Genomic DNA, 20,274 nt, shown 5'->3' on the forward strand with positions numbered 1-20,274 from the left:
TGGCAGAGTAACATCCCATTACCTTGGGTTTATCCTTATGTAAAAGAGAGCAAAATTTATCTGAGAGTTATCTGGCTGAGTGGTCTTGTCTTCACTAGTTAATATCTGGCAATTATGTGTGGATATGACAGTTGTAAGCTCAACACAAGTAGGCGGCAGCGACTGAGGTTTAACAGTAGGCTTTTCTTCTTTGCTTGACCTGATGTCACATGCAAAAAGCTAAAACCTGCCAGGTCCACATTAGGATTTGAATGAATTATGTGGGTGGAATTTGAATACAGGTTGCTTTGAACAGCTATGGGTTGAGAGAGCCAGTAAAAACACCACAGAAGCATGCAGAATAGCTAGTGAAGAACAATAAAAATACAAAAGATATACTTGTAGTAAGGCCAAGAGAAAAAGCAGAGTGAGCTTTTAGGTAGAGCATCAACTGAAGAAAGGTTTAAAATACTAAAAGAGGATAATGTTTCCCTTTCTGTTGAGCGGAGCAACATGAGACATAATATTGATTCTTTAAAAAACATATAGCATCAAAAAAAATTAATTGATATTCACTTCCCCCTCCTAAAGAAAATGATCAAAACCCCAATTACTGGTACTACCTTCTTGCAGTGTAAAATATTATTTAAGACTTTTGGATACTACTAATAAACTGCTGTTCTGGAGATAACATCCTTCTGAAGAGAAGGCAATGTGCAGACTAGGGTGAAAAGGTCAGATCTGCAGCAGCCTAGATCAGTCTAGGCTGCTATAAAATTCACTCCTGGCCTTAGGAGTGCCAAAGTGTGGTATACAGTGGTGCAGAACTATTTCTAAATGACAAGCCTGGGTTGAAGTTCTGTCTATGGAAGTGCTTACAAGAGAACTCCTGCCTCCTGTAATGGCTTTTACACATAATCAGGCACAAAGAAGAGCCTGAGGAACAGAGCTCTGAGGCCAGTGGATGTACCGGCTCTTCTGGCTCAGGAGGTGTAAATAGGCCAAGGGAGGAGGAGATGTTGGAGCCAGCCACAGAACCACGGCTATAGCAATGCAGCTGCCATCCCTTCTGGTTTGGAGGTGCTCCAACCAAGCCTGAGATCCCTTTGTGTTCCCCAAAGTACTTAGTATCTACATTAAAATATATACATTTATCTACCTAATTAGAACAGGCAATTGAGAAAAAAAAAATCCTTTTCTGTAGGTAGAAAGCTCAAGGCCTTTGGAAGGAGATGGCAACACAGGCTGCATATGCAAAGTGAGGTCAGGCCCTTACTCAGGCATTAATGCTGCCATTTACCCACAAAAAAGTCTCATAATAGACGGGTATTTTCACCCTAGGACAGAGGCTGTCCTGGAGCTACAGATTAAAATCTAAGAGAATTCACTCAGGGTGATGATCACTTTTCTCTGAAGTTTTTTCAAGAGCTGAAAGTCCTCCTTTTCCCCCCTCTGCAGTTATCAGTACTCAGAGGGTCAGACAAACTCCTCCACGATGCAGTGGAAATAACCATGGAGTGGTTCTGGTTACTGTAGTACTAAGAACAAGCATATATGCCAGAGGAGATATGCTCTAGCATGGCTGCTGAATGGCTGAGAGGAAACAGCCTCAAGTCGCACCAGGGGAGGTTTAGATTGGATGCGAGGAAAAATTTCATCACTGTAAGGGTGGTCAGGCATTGGAATAGGCATAGGAAGTGGTGAAATCACCATCCCTAGAAATGTGCAAAGAGTGTGTGGATGTGGCACTTGGGGACACGGTTTACTGGTGAACACATTGGTGCTGGGTTAATGGTTGGACTTGATGATCTTGCAGGTCTTTTCCAACATTAGTGATTCTATGATTCTACAATTTACTGCCAGAACAGTAAGTCAGGTTTTGTTTTCCTATGCAGATGCTCATAGCTGGGTTGGCTATCGTAGGTTCTCAGATGCAGGTGTCATTAATGAGGAACATGGCCTTAGCAACCATTGCTGAGGAACTTGAATTTCAGCTGAGATTTCTGTGATGGCAAGTTGCCTGCCTGCGGTTTTTGACAACAGTGTTTGAAATGATGACAGCTTACGTGTACGATTTAAAATAAATCAAATTTGAGCATAATCTAACCTTTTATCATTGATTCTCCTTTCCAATATGAAAGCAATCAAGTCACAGATGTCTCCTTTCACTTGTTAAAGGAAAGAAGAAAATAAGATGTTGTGCACATTCTATTTAATGCTTCCTTCATTCTCTGAGGAGCAATGCAGAACTATCCCAACCTGAGGCAGTTCAGTTTTGTTTCAAGGAACAGCAGTTAAAATCACAGGTTGGTCCCAAACTGGCTGTTAAAAAGTGTCTGACAGCTTTGCTTCCTGTCACTGCTGCTGTCTCCCCTAGGAAAAACTTTGGCTGTGGGCAGTTCCTTCTCCACCTCTGTGAGGTTTTCCAAAACCCAGAGGTCCCAGGTGCTTTGCACAACACAGACTATTTTTGCCAGCTCTTGCTCCTGCCTTCACTTTCTCTAGCCCTGGAAGTCATTGTTGAGAAGTTCACAGTTGAAGAGGTGAATAGGGAAGTCTTTTAAAGTTTTCTTTCAAATATGTTATACATACCATTTTTTCAAAATTTACTAGATTGTCAGTGAATGTCTTGTTTCCCTCATGAGTAAACGTCATGTCTGTATAGAAATAAAAGACACATAAAAGTCCATTACTGAATCGTGGCCATACAAACCAGCAGAACATTTAATGTATCCCTTACAAAAATCACAGCAGCTGTAAAAGTAAAACATTTAGGTTTTAATTTGCAGCATTTCTAAGACTAATAAAATCAAGGCATGATATTCAGATGTATGAAAGCAGTTTTTCTTGTCTCTGTGTCATGCTTTTTATAATGGAAAAAGATCATACCTCACACTGAGATTGATTTTTGCTTTTTCTTGCTGCTACTCTTATCCTTCAAATATTTGACAAATAGCTTTCAAGTTAATAATTCTGGTAACTTCCAAGCTTACCTTTTATAAGTAGTGGCATGAAAGGAATTATTGGAGGGTCCAATTTAGCTACAGTTAGTCTGTAGGCCCTGTGGTTTCTCGATGGATCCTTACGGAAAAAAGAGAAATCAAATAATTACTAATATGTATTATTATATGTATTGAGACACTGTATGCATTCATTTAGGTGTCATGGCATTTATTAAAATAATTTTTTTTTCCTGTGCCTTTAAAAGTGTATCTGCAAATTCAGACACCTTTCATCCTTCTCCCAGACTGCTTACACGATGAGAATGCAGTCACTAAACACAAACATTTTTTCATGCCAAATAGCGAGGTAAGATATGATTACAAAAACATCCTTCATAAAAGAAACCACACATTTTTCCTCCCTCCTTGCAGCTGCAGATCCAGTTTTGCTTATGTTGTAACACTAAAATGTATTGCCTGGAAAAATCCAGGTTGAAAAATAGAAATTCCCATATGTACTATCAGAAAACATGTGATAAAGCTTTCCTGAGTTCCCAGATTAACTTTGAGTGGCACATAAGTTCTCTCAGAGTAGGTTCCTAAGAGTATAATTTATTAGTCATACATACTTGTTTTAGCAGCTCTAAAAAGGGATCATAAACTTCTTAAAGTCAAACAAGGACATATAAAATGTTCTGAATCAAGGAATTCAAATCAATTACTCAGAAACTGAATTATCTCAGATTGTGCATAGGATAAGGGATCTATTGCTATTCACCATTAAGCTTTCAAACTCTGCATAGATCTTCTTGAACTTGCTTGGAAGTTTCTGTTAATAAAAACAAAAATAGCAAACCTTAATTAAATCTGATTAGTGTGGTAATTTTACTGTAAATGCTAGTTCCCTCTACAACGCCCTAAGTCAGGAAAGTGCACTTTTTTGCCAGATATTTCTAACAATGTGCTAATCTAAAATACAACGTTTCCTAGCAACCAGATTATAAATAGAGACGGGACCAGCCATGAAACCTGGATCCTGATTTAAACCCCGACTTGAATTTACTCCTTTGGGATGTTTAGATTCAGATTTTTGTTTGGCTCACATCACAATCACTGAATTCAGTTCAAGCGAATGGTTTCAGGACATTCCTGATTGTAGCCCATCTGAAAGCACAGTTTACACATAGCTTGTGTAGGGGCAGCTCAGCTTAATTATTCATACCTATGATGAATTGCCCTTGCAAACATTCATATCCATGCCTGGGCATTTCCAGGAGGTTTTTTTGATCATGATGATGCATCTCCAACTATTGCTTAAAATCTTGGCATGGCCAGCAGCAAAGGGCCTCTACCACTTTCTGGGGTATAAATTAATGAATATTTTTTCAGTCCACAATACCTACACAAATAAAACATGGCCGGTTGATCATGCAATGATTGAGATGAAATGGGCTTTACTAAATACTTTTTTTCCCCCCTCATGCATGTTATGTCATACAGATTAAATAACTTCACTACAAAGACTAAAAGATATGTTATAAATTAGTTTCAGACATCACAGTAATTTTTTAGGTATATTCAGAATATGTCAGCTTTCTAGTTTTAATAAGAAAATTCTCTGTATTTGCTGAATTAATTAGACTACCACTGGAAGTGGATAACATTAAAAATTAATAGAGACTTTTTAGTGCAGAAATTATTTTTTGCAATACTTTCTACATTTGGAGTGTGTACCCTAGCAAGCTATTTACACTGTGCCACAGCAAGGGCCTAATTTTTAATGATGTGTGTCAACAACTGTGTGCCTAGTTTGCATATGCATGCAGATTAGGTATTTGTGAAATAAGTGGTATAATTGGACATTTGCACCTGCAAATATCTAATTTGTGCATGCAACTAATGCAAATGCATGATAATATAGCAAAAATCAGGTCTTGATATGTTTGTTTTTAAGTCTATTCTGTATATTTTTCTGGGTAAAAATCAAATTGCAGAAATTCTCTTGATAAACTGACTGCTCTACAGAACCAAAGTGTGATAACATTTCCCTGATCTCAAGTTAATACCCCACACCTACAAGTGATCCGTGCTCCCCCCAGCTCAGACCCGGAGCCCATTTCAGATTGCTGTATGTAGTATATATATTCAATTCCTTCTTCTCTCTTCATGCTACTGTACTGTTTCAGCTCTCTCAAATCCTCTCAGTGGCCACAAATGGTCATTATTTTAAGAAACTGAAAATCTTTGCCTATAGCACCGATTGTATATGCCCCTTGCAACATGTACTTTTGAAATTAGGGCTGGTGACTTCTCGGATGTGTTAGTCTGATCTCCTGTTTCAGAGCACATTTGTAAAGGTGTTCAAATTTTGGTCTCAGTTCCATCAATAACATAGTCATGCTAATTATTTTGAATTTCTAATGAACAGAATACATGTACATTCAAATCTGCACTGCTTTTGACGACCAGTATGTTCTCAGAGGTTACATGTGTTTACTACCTCACCCTGCTGGACACTGCACTCCTTCTATATACTGATTTACAAAAGAGTAAAGCCACAGAAAAAGGTGGAAGCTCTGAGAATGAAGAGCACCCCTGACAGTAAGCAGGGAAATGCATGTCAGAGAGAAAATCAGAACTGGTTAAGACAGTTAAATGTGGGTTAAACCCACACTTTAACAGAGCAACAGAGTCCCTATGGAGATCAGAAAATAATATGTATAAACAGAGGATGAATTTTAGAGAATTATCCATGGAGTGATCTCACTGAACCACCAGTAAAGGCACACAGAGGATGGGCTGATCTCAGAGGTTAGCTGGCTAACTTGCTCATCCTGTTGGACAGTTTAGCTCATCAATTGAAGCCACTGTTGTCACTCTTGTTAACTGCTTGTGGGTATTCAGCACATCTTATGGGTATGGTGTACTGCCTTACTATTAAAAATTGCCAGCCTTAACTAAAGACTTATGGTCAGGAGCTGAATTAGTAGATCTAATTTTATCAATAATAAAGACCCAATTCACAGTTTTCCTAACTAAAAGCATAAATTCCTGTCAAGTTTCTTGGAATTGGATTTTAGCTAAGACTTACCTCCCATGTTAATGAGAGACGGCTCACAGCAACATTACTCAGTCCCATAATAATAGCAAAAAAAGAATTCAGATTTTTGTATTCTTTACAGCTGAAACACAAAGGGCAAGGTTTTAAGTTGTATACATCAGTCAGAGCAGTACATATGACAATCTTAAGAGAGTTGCAGCCAGGTATCTAGCTTACATGTGACTTAATTTGGGCAGTTCTGGCTAGCATGTCTGCAGACACCTCTTCTCCAATGTGCTAGTACTTCACCACACTCTGGAGGCTCGTTTCCCTTCCCTCCTAAAATGATCTTCTACTTTCACTTCACTGGGTGCCAGATTCTGGAAGGACCCCTAGTTTTTGAAGCAATTCCCCACCCAGAAACACAGTACTGAAACTGGGCTCAATTCAGTCCCAAGGGATACCAGAAACAGCGGAAGCAAGTAGTTTACAACCTCATTTGCTGCAGAATTTCCTGACAGATTCTGAACAGCTACTGAAGGCTGGAAGTTCTCCCTAGATGGTCTTCATTGCAGTTTTCAGGGTTACTGAGTCTTTTTAAAGGGAGAAAACCAGTTGTCTAGAGATGTCCCATGCCAGTGACCTGCCCTGCAGTACAGGGTTTCTATTACTTATAGATTCTCAACTCTTTAGTATGTTTCAGGCAAAAAACTGCCATTTGTTACCAGCATCACTAAAGAGACCCTGGGCACTAGGAGCTCTGGGTCACACTTCACCTCTGATGCAAAGAAGGACTTTTGCTACCAGTCAGGAAAAACTGGAACATGTAACAGTATTATGGAAGATCCAATAAGCCACATGCAGGAGTAGGCACAGGAGCAGTCAACACAGCTCTCAGCTGAAACTGCATCAGGTGGCTCATTGACCCAATGGGAAGGGAAGAGAGAGAGACAGAGAACAAAAGCCTATACTTCATAAATCTGCATCTCACTAGATTCTCACAAATAATTCGCTATTTTTCTCAACTGATTTGCCAACATCCAATTTCAGCACCTCAGTTTCTGCTTCTTCTGATGTGAGTGGTGTTCCTTAGGCATTGGTATTGGGACTGTTGGGGTTTAACATCTTTGTCGGTGACATGGACAGCGCGACTGAGGGCACCCTCAGCAAGGTTCCTGATGACACCAAGCTGTGTGGTGTGGTCAATACGGTGGAGGAAGGCTTGAGAGGTGGAACTGTGTTTGAACATCATGAAGTTCAACAAGGTCAAGTGCAAGGTCCTGCACCTGGGTCAGGGCAATCCCAAGCATAAATAACAGGCTGGGTGGAGAATGGATTGAGAGCATCCCTGGGGAGAAGGGTTTAGGGTTGTTGGTTGACAAGAACCTCTACATGACTTTGCAGTGTGTGCTTGTACTCCGAAAGCCAACTGTGTCCTCGGCTGCATCAAAAGCAGTGTGGTCAGCAGGCTGAGGGAAGTGAATCTTCACCTCTACTCCACTCTTGTGAAACCCCATCTGGAGTGCTGTGTCCAGTTCTGGGGCCTCCAACATAAGAAGTACATGGATCTGCTGGAGTGAATACAAAGGAGGGCCACGAAAATCATGAGAGGACAGAGCACCTCTGCTATGAAGAAAGGCTGAAAGAGCTGGAGTTGTTCAGCCTGGAGAAGAGAAGGCTCCAGGGAGACCTTAGAGCACCTGCCAGTATACCTAAAGGGGGCCTGCAATAAAGCTGGAGAGCATCTTTGGACAAAGGCACGTAGTGACCGGACAAGGGGTAATGCCTTTAAACTGAAAGATGGCAGGTTTAGATATTAGGAAAAAATTCTTTACTGTGACATGGTGAGACACTGGAACAGGTTGCCCAGAGAAGTTGTGGATGCCCCATCCCTGGAATTGCTCAAGGCCAGGCTGGATGAGGCTTTGAGCAAGCTGGTCTAGTGGTAGGTGTCCTTGCCCATGGCAGGGGTGTTGGAACTAGATGATCTTTAAGGTCGCTTCCAAACCAAACTATTCTATGATTCTATGATTTACCAAGAAAACTTTAATAAGGTTCTAACTATGATTCGCAGACAGATTTTTTGATTCATGCTGAAACTCTTAGCTCCACTGAGGTATCCTTAGCTTCAGATGAAATTAGTACAATCATCATCACATCCTACTGTCCAACTCCGTAACTGCCACATCATGCTAATCTCTATCATCCATCACCCACATCATTCTCTACTTTCTGGCCCTCCATTTCACCAGAGTTGATGTATTGAGTGGGTGAGTCCTTTAGATCTGGGCCTTACTTGTGTCTGCACTGTGTGAACACTGAGCATGTGAATAAATGACCTCTCCCACCTGATGGTCTGTCTGTTGGGAGACTACTGCCCCCTCAGATCTTCTGGCAGAGCTTCTCATACAATTCTCCCACATCAGATTAGGGACAGTGAGCAAGGTTAGCAAGGACAAATCAAAACGCTAAAGCTACACCAACTTATTCTGACTCCAGCAGGTCAGGGAGTGCCTCATTAGTGGATCTGAGGGGAAATAAAGATGAAATGCAGCCAGGATAGGCTATCAGTGACAGCCTCTTCCCTAGGCACAACTAAATCCATAAAGGGATACCTGTCCACAGCCCATGACAGGATTAGAAGTAAATTGTGGCACAGTAAAAATAATTAGTACCACACAGCACTAGTGCTCAAACAATGTAGGCAGCTGCAACTGTATCTGCAATATTTAATTTGAATCTCTCTTCATTTTAAAAAGGAAATGTTTTGCCAAATACCTCGTTAAGCAATGCAAATTGACAAAGTCCCAGTTAAAATCCATCTAGATGTATGACATTCTACACTAGAACTTCTGCAAGTTCTACAAGCTTTACACTAAATAGTTCAGTTCCAGATAGAGGACCTCTGTAAGGTAGTAGAAACAGTGCTGCGTGGCTCCATTGCATATATACTGCATGTAAAATGTCAGAAAGTGGATCCTCTAAAGCACCACATTGTGCTCAGAACAGAGGTCCCTCTGTTTTCCAAAATGGATTGTACTGGAAAAATCCTCCTGTTGTTATGAATAGTGAACACACACACACACACACACATACTCTCTCGTCTCCAACACAAAAACATGTGTGGTTAGAATCTCTCGGTACTTACACGAGCATATTCATCTTGGCATTTTCTCTATAAACACACACACGCTTCAAAAATTTCTTATAGGCTCCTCAGGCTTATAACACATGCATGTGTACGGGAAGAATGATTTTCAAAAACTGAATGAAAGTTTCTGAGTACAGTGACACACAAGAAGGCTTCTAAATAGCCTGTGCATATATCTGCAAAGAGGAAATATACACAAACTGGGTTTGTGGAGATCCATAAGAGTATGCGCAAGCACATCCCAGAAGGCCTTTCTAATAAAATTAATATAGGAAGAACTCACTGTTGGAAATATAGTTCACTTTTCCCTTTTGTTTGAAAGTTTAATCCTGCAATAGCTGGAGAAAAGAGATGAACCTGGTAACCTCTACATCCTTTTCCAGCAAATGCAAAAGCGACTCTGGCTTCTGGAACTGAAAGCACATGTGCACAGCACTTGGAGCCAGCACTTGGCCTTGCCTGCGCAGACTGGGAGCACACATCACAGGGTGAGTGGGGTGGCAGACACAAAATGATGTGCCTCCTGTGATGGCATCTGAGCCCCAAGCCACAGAACTGAAACAGGGTTCTCAGTAGCAGTTATCTTTGAAAATTGGTACGTGTGAGGCATCTTGTTACCACCAGCTATGCCTAAGATTAATAGTGCAGCACTGAGCTGTTCTCCCCAAACACTTTTCTAATGAGTCTAGTACTTCTAGGTAGGGTAAAGTTCTCATTAGGTCTCAAGGATCTTCACAGGCAAAACTTCCTCAAAGATACTGCTTCAAGGCCTGGGCTTTTTCTCCCCTCTAACTTCGGTGCACTTTGTGTTTGTTTTAGTGCATGCTGTAGCACCTGTTACCATGGCAGCACTGCACAGAGGGCAGCAGCCTGGCAAAACTTCCCAGCGCCTTTCCAGCGGCTGCAATTAAACCTGCCCTCTTGGTTTGTACAGAGGAAAATCTTGTGCTTCAGATTTCTCTGCTTTTAGGAGACAAAGAGGACTCAGCAGAGCAGACTGCTTTTAGCTATTTATTTTTAGCATTGTAGTGATACCAGAAACATGGAAGTAAACAGGAGGTTGTCAGGCTGTTGTAAATAGCACAGGATTAAACCCATGACTCTGAAAAACCCATGGGCTAGGGCAGTTTATTAAGGAGGTATTTAACTGTAATTTTTAGGATACTTTGATTTCAAGTGTTCATGGAAATTACTACTGTATCTTAATGGCCACATTTCAACATTTTCCCCACTTCATGCCTGAGTTTAGGAAAGACCCCGACACATCTGTGTGTGGGTGCCACTGCCCTCTCCTGGGCGCAGCCCGCCAGGCCAGCGGCTGCCTTCCCACTCCTGCGCTGTGCAGTGAGATAATGGAATATGCGATATATGTATTTTTAGAAACTAAAGAGGTAAATTCTGTTCTCTGTTCTAATTATAAACCTGATCCTGCATGCCTACCACTAGATTTTGAAAGTCTTCAGCTTTGACCAATTGTAATCCAACACAAGGGCCCAAAGGAGCTCCCAGAAGGAAGCTAGTACTTGCAGAGCAGGGTATCCCAGAGGAAGGAGCCACGCTGATACCCAGTTTCAGTGTGAACACAGACTTCAGCTATATGCAATTACTAACTGGGAGGAGGGTGGCACCACAGCTGTAATAGTAATCTCTTCCTTTACTCAAGTCTGTTTAATGATGCAAAAAAGTTAAAACTTATGGTTTAACTGCAAGTAACAACGTGCCTGTTGGGTAAAACTGCCTAAAGGCTTCTAGTCACAATGCCCAAAGCCATGGACAAACACTCCACACCTCAGCAAACTGTTCAGACAGCAATGAACGCAATAAATACACCACTAACTGGAAACAAAGGGAAACACTGATAAAAATTAGTAGCTATGCAGGGCACGGACATGCCCCTGCTCCCTCTGAAGTCGGTCACTGCCTTTAAGGAGTCAAGGCTGACGTCTGGCATGAAGGTTCCAAGTAGTTTACGTTTGAACAGGAATAAAAGAAGACAGCAAGAATTGCCTGCTATCCAACCTAAGACCCAGCAGTAAGTAAAAAATTAGGACATTCATATTCCTGCATTTTAAAACAAAAGTATTTGAAAAAAAATCACAGAGGAACCTCTAGAGATCATCTAGTCCAACTCCTCTGCCAAGGCAGGGTCAGCTAGAGCAGATTACTTAGGAATGCATCCAGGTGGGTTTTGAATGTGTCCAGAGAGGGAGACTCCACATTCTTCTTGGGCAGCCTATTCCAGTGCTCTGCTACCCTCAATGTAAAGAAGTTCCTTCTCATGTTGAGGTGGAACTTCTTGTGTTTTAGTTTATGGACATTGCTCCTTGTCCTGTCATTGAGCACCACTGAAAAGAGTCTGGCACCATCTTGCCACCTGCCTTTGATATATTTGAATGTATTGATGAGATTCCCTCTCAGTCTTCTGTTTTCCAGACTAAACAGGCCCAGCTCTTGCAGTCTCTCTTTATAAGAGAGATGCTCCACACCCCTAATTATCTTTGTGATCTCTGCTGGACCCTCTCCAGTAGCTCCTTGTCTTTCTTGTACTGAGGAGCCCAGAACTGGACACAGTACTCCAGATGTGGCCTCACTAGGGTCGAGTAGAGAGGGAGGATCACCTCCTTCTGGTGACCTGCTGGCCACTCTCTTCCTGATGCACCCCAGGATACCACTGGCCCTTCTGGCTGCAAGGGCACACTGCTGGTTCATGGTCAACTTGTCACCCACCAATACTCCCAGGTCCTTCTCCACAAAGCTGATCTCTAGTAGGTCAGCCCCCCAACCTGTGCTGGTACTTGGGGTTATTCCTCCCCAGGTGCAGGACCCTGGGGAGCTGCCTTTGTTGAACCTCATTAGGTTTCTCTCTGCCCCACTCTCCAGCTTATCAAAAGCCCCACTGAATGGCAGCACAGCCTTGAGGTGTATCAGACACTCCCACCAGTTTTGTATTGTGAGCAAACTTGCTGCGAATCCCAAGCAGACTGAAAGAAACATGAGCATCATCATCTCTTTGCTGTCTCCTCTTGGCTTCCCCACTCGGGGCAATTCTGAGAATGGTTTTCCTGAGCAGCACCAGAAGTAATTCTGTTTTCAGGAAAATTAAGGCTCGATTTTGTTAATACTTACTGATTTCCCTATTAATAATTGCTATTGTATGTAAAGGTAAATGAGGGATTCATCATGATGAACTGAAATATATTTACTCAGAAATTTGATGTGAAAACATGGCCCTAAGAAATCACAGATCAAGGAGCAATGGAGAGCAGCACAGGAAAGAAGAATATACATTAACAAGGTTCTATACAGCCCTGTAGGAAAATGGACAGAATTATGAAATAGAAAATGTTTTAACCTCTACTGTGTGTGGCTGTCTGAAAATAGAAAATAAAAACATACTGACCATACTGAAACTCACTTCCAGCTCACATATGATTGTGTACTTACTGGGCTGCTATCTTAATATACTTCTTTAACAGCTGAACACGCTTGCTGAGTTGAGAGCAAAGACAGATCTCGGTGACCACCCAGAACTGAATTTCATTAAATCTTCTTAAAAACAAGTCCAGATTTGCTGTGGTCTTTTTAAAATTGTGCCTTCCAAAAGTGTGATAGATCAATTCCAGCTAGAAAAGAAAAAACGGTTTGGAATTTTTTTTCGAATCTTTTGGACAGATGAAAGAGGCTAAGAATGACCAGGTGAGTATCTAGCCTGAAACTTGCTCTGCAGTTTACATTTATCGCTGCAGAGATGACAAGGATTCAGGCTACAAATCCAGTAGACAATAGCTGAGGCATAGCAAAAGCATAACTACAGATGCTTTATACCTTAAAACATACAAAAGTAATTCAATGAGCAGCACATGTCCAGAACTTTATTTTTGTATTTTGCCTATAGAATTAAGAATGTCTTATACTTTTGAAACCTGTAGGTGGCTTTATTGTAGTATTTTTGAAAATCAAGCTTAGAAAAAATTTTGGAAATAATGCACAAACCTACAATGTACAACTAAACATCTTCTACCAGATTCTAACCTGCTGAATAGATAGATCCTCATACCTCATGCACACAGTTGAAGAGTTCCCAGTCATAAATTGTCATCTGATGTGCTAAGTCTTTGGAACTCATCAGTTCAAACGTTCCTACTGTACCAGTAGATGGTCCTTCTTGTTCTGGTAATGGTGCCTACAAATAGAAAAATGGTATAAAAATATTTTAGAAATGCTAAAGTGCATGACTGATGCTTTCCTTTCATAATGTTTCTAACTCTTTTTTTTTCAGTGTGATCACTTTTCTAAGCATGTTTCTAATAGTAAAACTGAAATTCATAGTAAAACTGAAATTCGCAGTAAAACTGAAATTTGCTTTTAACCACAGGTAGGTATTAGGAAATGAAAAGCCCTGTGTAAAATCAGTATTCAATACGTACAGGATAGTCAGGAAAATTCTGAAAGCTCTTCAAGGGCACCATAAGAAATATAAACCAGACTGTTCTCAGTGTGTTATTTTTAACATTGTTCTAAAAATTGAATCTAGAAATAAATGCTTCAATACACGTTGTGCTAACTAAAGCATGTGTGTTTGTTTAGGATCTTTCCACAAAACTTTTGTTATGTTTCCCTATCACATATGCAAATACCTAGGCCACAAAGCACAAGGAAAATAATTTTACATATTCCTGATTCTAATGATGGGAATTATTACATCTTCCATTCTTCAGAAAGCTGCAATGCTTGCAAGATCTTCTGATCATTTATAAAATAAACCTCATACTTTCTCTTTGACGGTATAGGGAGGCACCATTTGTGACTCTAAAAATCCTGGCTATGCCAATTAAAATGGTATGCACACAGTCTTATGAGAAAGAATCAAGTATAAAACATTTTTGAAAGACACTTGCATAGCACCTAATAAATGAGATGTGACCTACAGTTTTGCATACAAGTAAATCTTACATTAAACAGAGATTTAAAACGTGGCTTGAGGTCAAGTCAGATTTGAAACAGTCTGTTGTACATATTAGGTTCAAAGTGTTTGAACCAGCGCTGCTAAAATACTAACAAATACTAACAATCCTAACAAATTCGAACGTGTAACATCAGTACAGCCGCCTGTGAACTCGCAGGTCAGCTGTTCTGTTACCAGGAGAGGGCAGCAGAGTTCACTGACAAGTTTCCCAATTTCTCATCGCCTCTTTGTTAAACAGATAATGATGGAGCACGGAATTGTCAACAGACTCCTTTCTGAGTACAAACTCAGTGGAGCCCGCAAGATTAACAGACCATATTTACATACTGGAATATAAAAAATGAGCTTACTAAATGAATCCTTTTTTACATATGATTAATATATTAGCAATAGAAAAAGGACTGACTGGATTAATACATCAAATCACTTTCTCAGTAACACACAGTATGTAGGAGCTTTATTTCTGTATGCATTCTTGCTTTGTGCTCTAGGGAAAACTTTTCTTTCAAATATCAGCATAATACAAACTAATTAAAAACTACTAAACCAAATAACAAGCATTATTACCTTAAAAGCTTCATCCACAACTTTTAAAAAAAGTGTATATAAGAAAAGTATCCTCTAATAAAAAAAACAAGACAGTCATCAATCTTATAAAAGCCTGCAGATTGCTCTGAACTGGGATTTGCACAAACACAAAATTTCTTTAGTTTGTGACAACGTATGAAATAAATGCACAGCAGTTTTATGTAGAAAATCCTAATTTGTGGAAATCTGTGGAAAGAGAATTGCCCAGAGATTGAAAGAGGGCTTTTTTCCCCTATTTGGAGACAAAACACAACATAGCTGTTACCATAACAAACACATATTTTCCAGGACTAGGAAAGAAGCACTTAGATGCAAACTCACAGCATATTTGAAAATTCATCTACCCAGAACAATTTTCACATGAGAACTGCCAAATGTAATGTGAATAAATGTTCATGCACAGGCAGCAGCCAGAAATTGGAATGTGAAAGGATTAAACTGGGAGACAGATAAGGTTGTAACATTTTTCGATTTGTTTATACCTCTTTGAAAAAATGCAGCTGACAAATGGGATGTATTGTGCTATGCAGTGCTGAGAACCATTTTTAAGGTGCTGAATGTACCTCTCTAATTCCTACTAGTCAGTCTAGTTGATGAAAACGAGCACGTTGCAGGCCTGTACCGAGCTTCCTGCAGCATTTTGAGGACTTGATCCATGGTAAATGGCACAGGGAAAAGGCACAGAAAGCCATGACAATTTGCTGCCAGAGCTGTGTGTACACAGACAATGCAGAGCCGTATGTAAGTGCCCAGTGCAGCTGTACTGATGCAACACCCCTGCTTTACAGTAGCATACCCCATGAGGGTATCTACTTGGCAGGATTAATTAACCTTAAGGGAACACCAGAATTTAATAAACTGAACAAGAGGTATCTCTGCATGGAACTACATATGCTGGATGTTCATTCCTTGGTTACTAAATTGAAAGCAGCAGCAAAGCATAGATTTTACCATATCTATAAAAGAAATCAGGCATACATACTAAGTGGCTTGTTAAAAGCATACAGGAGGCTGAAACAAGGCTAGGAGTAATAGAGTTCACGCTGACATGACTTGGCAATGACATTTGTTTTTAATGAAATAAAAGGAACAAAAAGTACAGTCAAATCAAACTCTATAAAAGCAGACCCCATGCAGATTGTTAGAATGGCTGTATAAACTATAAGTACTTACGAGCAATTCTACCTAAGAAAAAATAGACTTTCTACCAGGAATATTTTCTGTGATCCTACTTAGAATCAAAATCTGAGATTTTGACACAGTATTTTGTGGGGATGAGAAATAAAAAATTTTAAGGAATTTACTGTTGGAATCAAATCTCCAGAATGCTTTAATTGGTAACGCCTATCTTAGAGAATGTATCCCTATGGCTTTGAGGAGATAATTCTGTAATGAGGAATTGCTGCATGTCTTAGTGACAATATTATGCTCTTCCCAAATGCTCAGTCTGACTGATTGAGAGTCCTGGGATCAAGTGCTGTTATGTGGATCAGATGGATGGATTTCTGGTCTATTTTAGGAAATCGTAATATTAGCTTGTATTAATTTCAGAGCTCATCCCATAGCACTGTGACAAGCCCTTTGTTGTGAAGGTTTCCACTAGTTATTACCTAAATCACTGATAATCCAAAAAGGGCCAAGTGTCCAAATGAACTGCAGCACTGACCTTCCTGAGAACTGCATACATACATACCAATGAATCGAACTGATCCCGGGGGCAAGCGAACAGCCGTCCATTAACACTGAGAGTGGTAAACACTGAAACATCATGAGGTTTGAGCACAACCTTTTCTGTAAAAATTAAACAAATTATTATTTATTGTATATATGTAGAATTTACAGCAGGACTGATCCAACAATGGCACAGATCACCCTCCTGGGAACAAACTTTTCTCAGTAACCCACTGTCCAGGATACAAGATAGATGACAACAAGGTCCTCTTTATCGAAGAAATGTGATGATAAACTCAGCCCAAACCAGTCTCCTACAGAACTAGAATCCCAGTCCCAAACTGTATAGACAGCTCAAGAAGCCTGTGATGCCATCTCTAGAAACTACCTGCAAAAATTCAGCCATAATTAGGGACTCCATTCATTCTTTGCTGAACTGTAAGCATTTGGAGAGCTGTTCTTAATAGAAATTGCTTTGGAAGATAGTAAATGCATAAGGAGGTGATGAAATGCTTTAGAGCAGTTCTAAAAGAGCATCACATCACAGGTAAAGAAAGGATAATGAAGTAACTTACAAAATAGTTTCTTTCAGCATGTGATGGCTGTCAGCAAATCTGACAATAAAAAATTGCTGCAACTGCAAAAAGAAAAGCTGCCTGGTGTCAGTCCTCAGGAATTGAGCTGTTTTTGGCAGGCACCACTGTTTGCAAAAATGCCTTCCAACACAGCTCTCATTACCTCTGTGTGCCTCCACACAGTTATATTCAACCAAGGCACTTGAACAACACCAATGCTCCAGAAGAATTCACCTTGCAGCTATTCTAACATTTTCACAGCCTATTAGTGGGGTCTGACTCCTGACCCTCAGCGAACATGAGGTCAGTGAGTTTGGTACTAAGCTGCTCTGTAATGCCTTGCATGGACAGAGCAGCCAGAATGGTAATGACCACTACCAGAATGTCTGCACTGCAGTGTTTTCTGAGGTTGTTGATTCCTAAGTCTAGCCTGAGATTATCCATACTTACCTCCTATTCCTGTTGTTTAAAAACTCTTACAAGTCTAACAGTGAAGGAAAATTGGGGTAGCTCTGCTCTTTAGCATGCAGGTACACAAGCTTCTCCATTTTTCCTGTCTCCCATGGGAGCTCCAGCCTGTGCCTGCAGTAGAGGAAGGACTTGCCTCTAAGACAGAACTTGTGTACTAGCTGAACATGCACATGGGTATAAAAGCCTTGACAGAATTAGTCTTTTAATCCCTCCAAACATTCTGCTTCACCATAACTGAGAAGTGTTTAAGATGATGCAAATACAGTACCTCCTCCTGAACTCATCTTCACTAGGATGAGGCCTTCTCCAGAACCCAGCTTGTCTGCTACTGCGCTGATCACTTCCTTCACAGAGGAAGACACTGGCACCCGGATAGTGGTATAGGTTTGGTCTATGCAGTACACCTTAAACAGAACTAAAGAAAAGAAGATTGAATGGAGCATTTCACGTGTAAAAACCACAGATTTACTGTACCAAATTACTTTCACTTCAGTAACCACTTCTCACAAACGAAACAAAGCATCAATAAACCACTACAGTTTTGACAGCTCCCCATTTCACAGATGTTCTACAATTTCTAATATAGAAATCTCTGATTTCTCAGAGCTTTTAATAAACCATGTTTTAATAAACTAGTGTTTCACTACTGAAGCGCTGGAGGGAAGGGATGCCACCCAGAAAGGACCTTGACAGGCTTGAGAGGTGGGTCTGTGCAAACCTCATGAAGCCTAACAAGTGCAAGGTCCTGCCCTGGGTCGGGGCAATCCCAAGCACAAACACAGGCAGGCAAAGAACAGATTGAGAACAACCCTGAGGAGAAGGGCTTGGGGGTGCTGGTTCACAAGAAGCTCTACAAGACCCGGCAATGTGCACTGGCAGCCCAGAAAGCCAACTGTGTTCTGGGTTGCATTAAAAGCAGAGTGGCCAGCAGGCTGAGGAAGGTGATTCCCTCTGCTTGTGAGACCCTACCTGGAGTTCTGCATCCAGCCCTGGGGTCCCCAGCATAAGAAGGATGTGGACCTGCTGGAGTGAGTCCAGAAGAGGCCACAAAGATGACAAGAGGGCTGGAGCACCTCCCCTATGAAGAGAAGCTGAGAGAATGGAATGGGATTTTGGACAACCCAAACCATTCCATGATTCATTATTTATGGATGTTCCGTTATTTACGGATGCTAATTTAATCAGACACTTTGTTATGTTCCAGACATTATGTTATTTTAAATCAACACTTCTTTTCAAGAGTCAGTAAAACTGGCTGCAAACTCTCTTACTTACAGGAAAATAATTTTCATATTTACAAAACAGATTAGAAAATAGTCTTGGTTACAACCAGAACTTAAATCAAACTGTGTTGCAACCTGTTTTTTGCAAGCAAGTATGTAATTGCTGAATCAAGAATATGGTAGATGATGAAAAAAAATACCACAGAGCAATAAGTATACACTTGTGTGTACAGATCAAATTGGCTCACAGAGTAATACACAAAGCCAGGCCTCTGGCTGCCTAGAAATCAGTATGATAGTACATTAGCCTGCAAAAAGTAAGGCAGCCCAAAGTTACATCAATTTAGGACAGAAGAAGTTAGCAAAATACTCCTTCAGCTTAGCTGTCAAGCCAAGTCAAGCAGCCTTGAGGGTTACATATCCATGGATTTTCAGTGTTCAGTGTGCTGCCTGCCCTACGAATGAGAAAGGTGCAGCCATGAAAGGAGCAGTTATTGCCTGTCCGGACAGATACAAGAAGTAGTATTTCCCTGGTAGCAGGAACTGTTTTCCTCTTTGTAGGCCTAGAAGAAACACTGATATGGACAAGAGAGGCTGCATGCCTGACAGGATGTCTGCTGTTCATATGTAGTTAGTTCCAGCTTTTGACATGGCTCTTCCATTGATCTGGTTTATGCCACCAGCTTTCTAAGTTACGTGACCTTGCATTTTGTTGCCTTGTTTTTATTGTTGTTCATTAGCAAGAGCTATCCTTTAATATCAAATACCTTGAAACAGAAGCTGGTTTAGGTGAAGATGCACCAAAGGAACCACTGAAAGCACCTTTTCGATAATCTGAAAATTATATTCTTATATGCTGCTGTAATCGCTACCTTAATCTCTTTAGAGAATCAAACATTAGCAATAGGGCAAATCGGCAGATTTTGTTTTCTAGGATGTGTGCCTAGATTCTATGATTGTATGATCTGTGTCATGATTATCTGCTCCAGTCCTATCTTGCAAAGCAACAACTGTACATGTTAGCTCAAACTATGTTGGGGATACAGAGGCTCAAACATGATCTTCAGCACCCACTATTTATTGCACTGCCATTACCAGCAGTAGACTGTCTGTACTGGCTCTTACCTGTTTTGTTCATTCCTTATTTTAAAGGTTTTTACATCTTCCTCTGAGGAAGCACAGTGTTTGATAGCACAAGCAACTAAGGGAAAAGACCAGGAGCACCTCAAATCAACGATGGAGAATATTGGGCTAGCACAAGTAAAAAGGGTTTGCTTCAGGCCAGGCTTCAAAACTGTAGGTAGGTACTTTTATTTATTTTTAGACCACGTTTTTGAGATAGACAAAGTTACACAAATCTCAGTGGCTCAAGAAAACTTTGCAGAGAAGGAACTCACCTTCGTCGCTGCCCCTGATAGGCTGGCGCTTCTGTGCCCTGTCATCACTTGTGTTGAACAGCTGCAGAAGAACTTTGTGCTGAAAATGAATCATCAAGATTCACATCAGTGCAAAAAGAAACGTTATGTGGTATACATGAATTACAATAGAGCTCCTATCAATGGCAGGAAAAAACAGTTAGCAATGCAAAATTTGACAATGTTAAAAGCTATTTCCTCAATGTGTTTTTTTAATATATCCATGATTACTAAAGAGAAGATGCTTATGAAT

General features: G+C 40.5%; 1 protein-coding gene and 1 long non-coding RNA gene across 6 annotated transcripts in view; one reads left to right on the forward strand and one right to left on the reverse strand.

The window, feature by feature from the left end:
- RAPGEF4 (Rap guanine nucleotide exchange factor 4) overlaps positions 1-20,274 on the reverse strand; it is a 156,690-nt gene that overhangs the window by 10,441 nt on the left and 125,975 nt on the right. For 3 of the 5 annotated variants that reach the window (XM_027678542.1, XM_027678540.1, XM_027678543.1), the window contains 9 exons: positions 20,004-20,082; positions 17,652-17,798; positions 16,360-16,457; positions 13,170-13,295; positions 12,557-12,735; positions 6,013-6,103; positions 3,700-3,750; positions 2,973-3,060; positions 2,572-2,636 (listed from right to left, as the gene is read on the reverse strand). In XM_027678542.1, coding sequence (XP_027534343.1) covers positions 2,572-2,636; positions 2,973-3,060; positions 3,700-3,750; positions 6,013-6,103; positions 12,557-12,735; positions 13,170-13,295; positions 16,360-16,457; positions 17,652-17,798; positions 20,004-20,082 — 924 coding nt within the window. Of the gene's footprint in view, positions 1-2,571; positions 2,637-2,972; positions 3,061-3,699; positions 3,751-6,012; positions 6,104-6,455; positions 6,610-12,556; positions 12,736-13,169; positions 13,296-16,359; positions 16,458-17,651; positions 17,799-20,003; positions 20,083-20,274 lie in introns of those variants that run through there. The other 2 variants (XM_027678541.1, XR_003533511.1) reach the window with 2 other exon arrangements.
- On the forward strand, positions 7,859-19,880 carry LOC113965322. Its single transcript, XR_003533512.1, has 3 exons — positions 7,859-7,906; positions 9,496-9,600; positions 19,759-19,880. It is a non-coding gene; the product is annotated as an uncharacterized LOC113965322 (long non-coding RNA).

Source organism: Neopelma chrysocephalum, unplaced genomic scaffold (assembly GCF_003984885.1).
Source record: "Neopelma chrysocephalum unplaced genomic scaffold, ASM398488v2 Primary Assembly neopelma1_44, whole genome shotgun sequence".
NCBI lineage: Eukaryota > Metazoa > Chordata > Aves > Passeriformes > Pipridae > Neopelma > Neopelma chrysocephalum.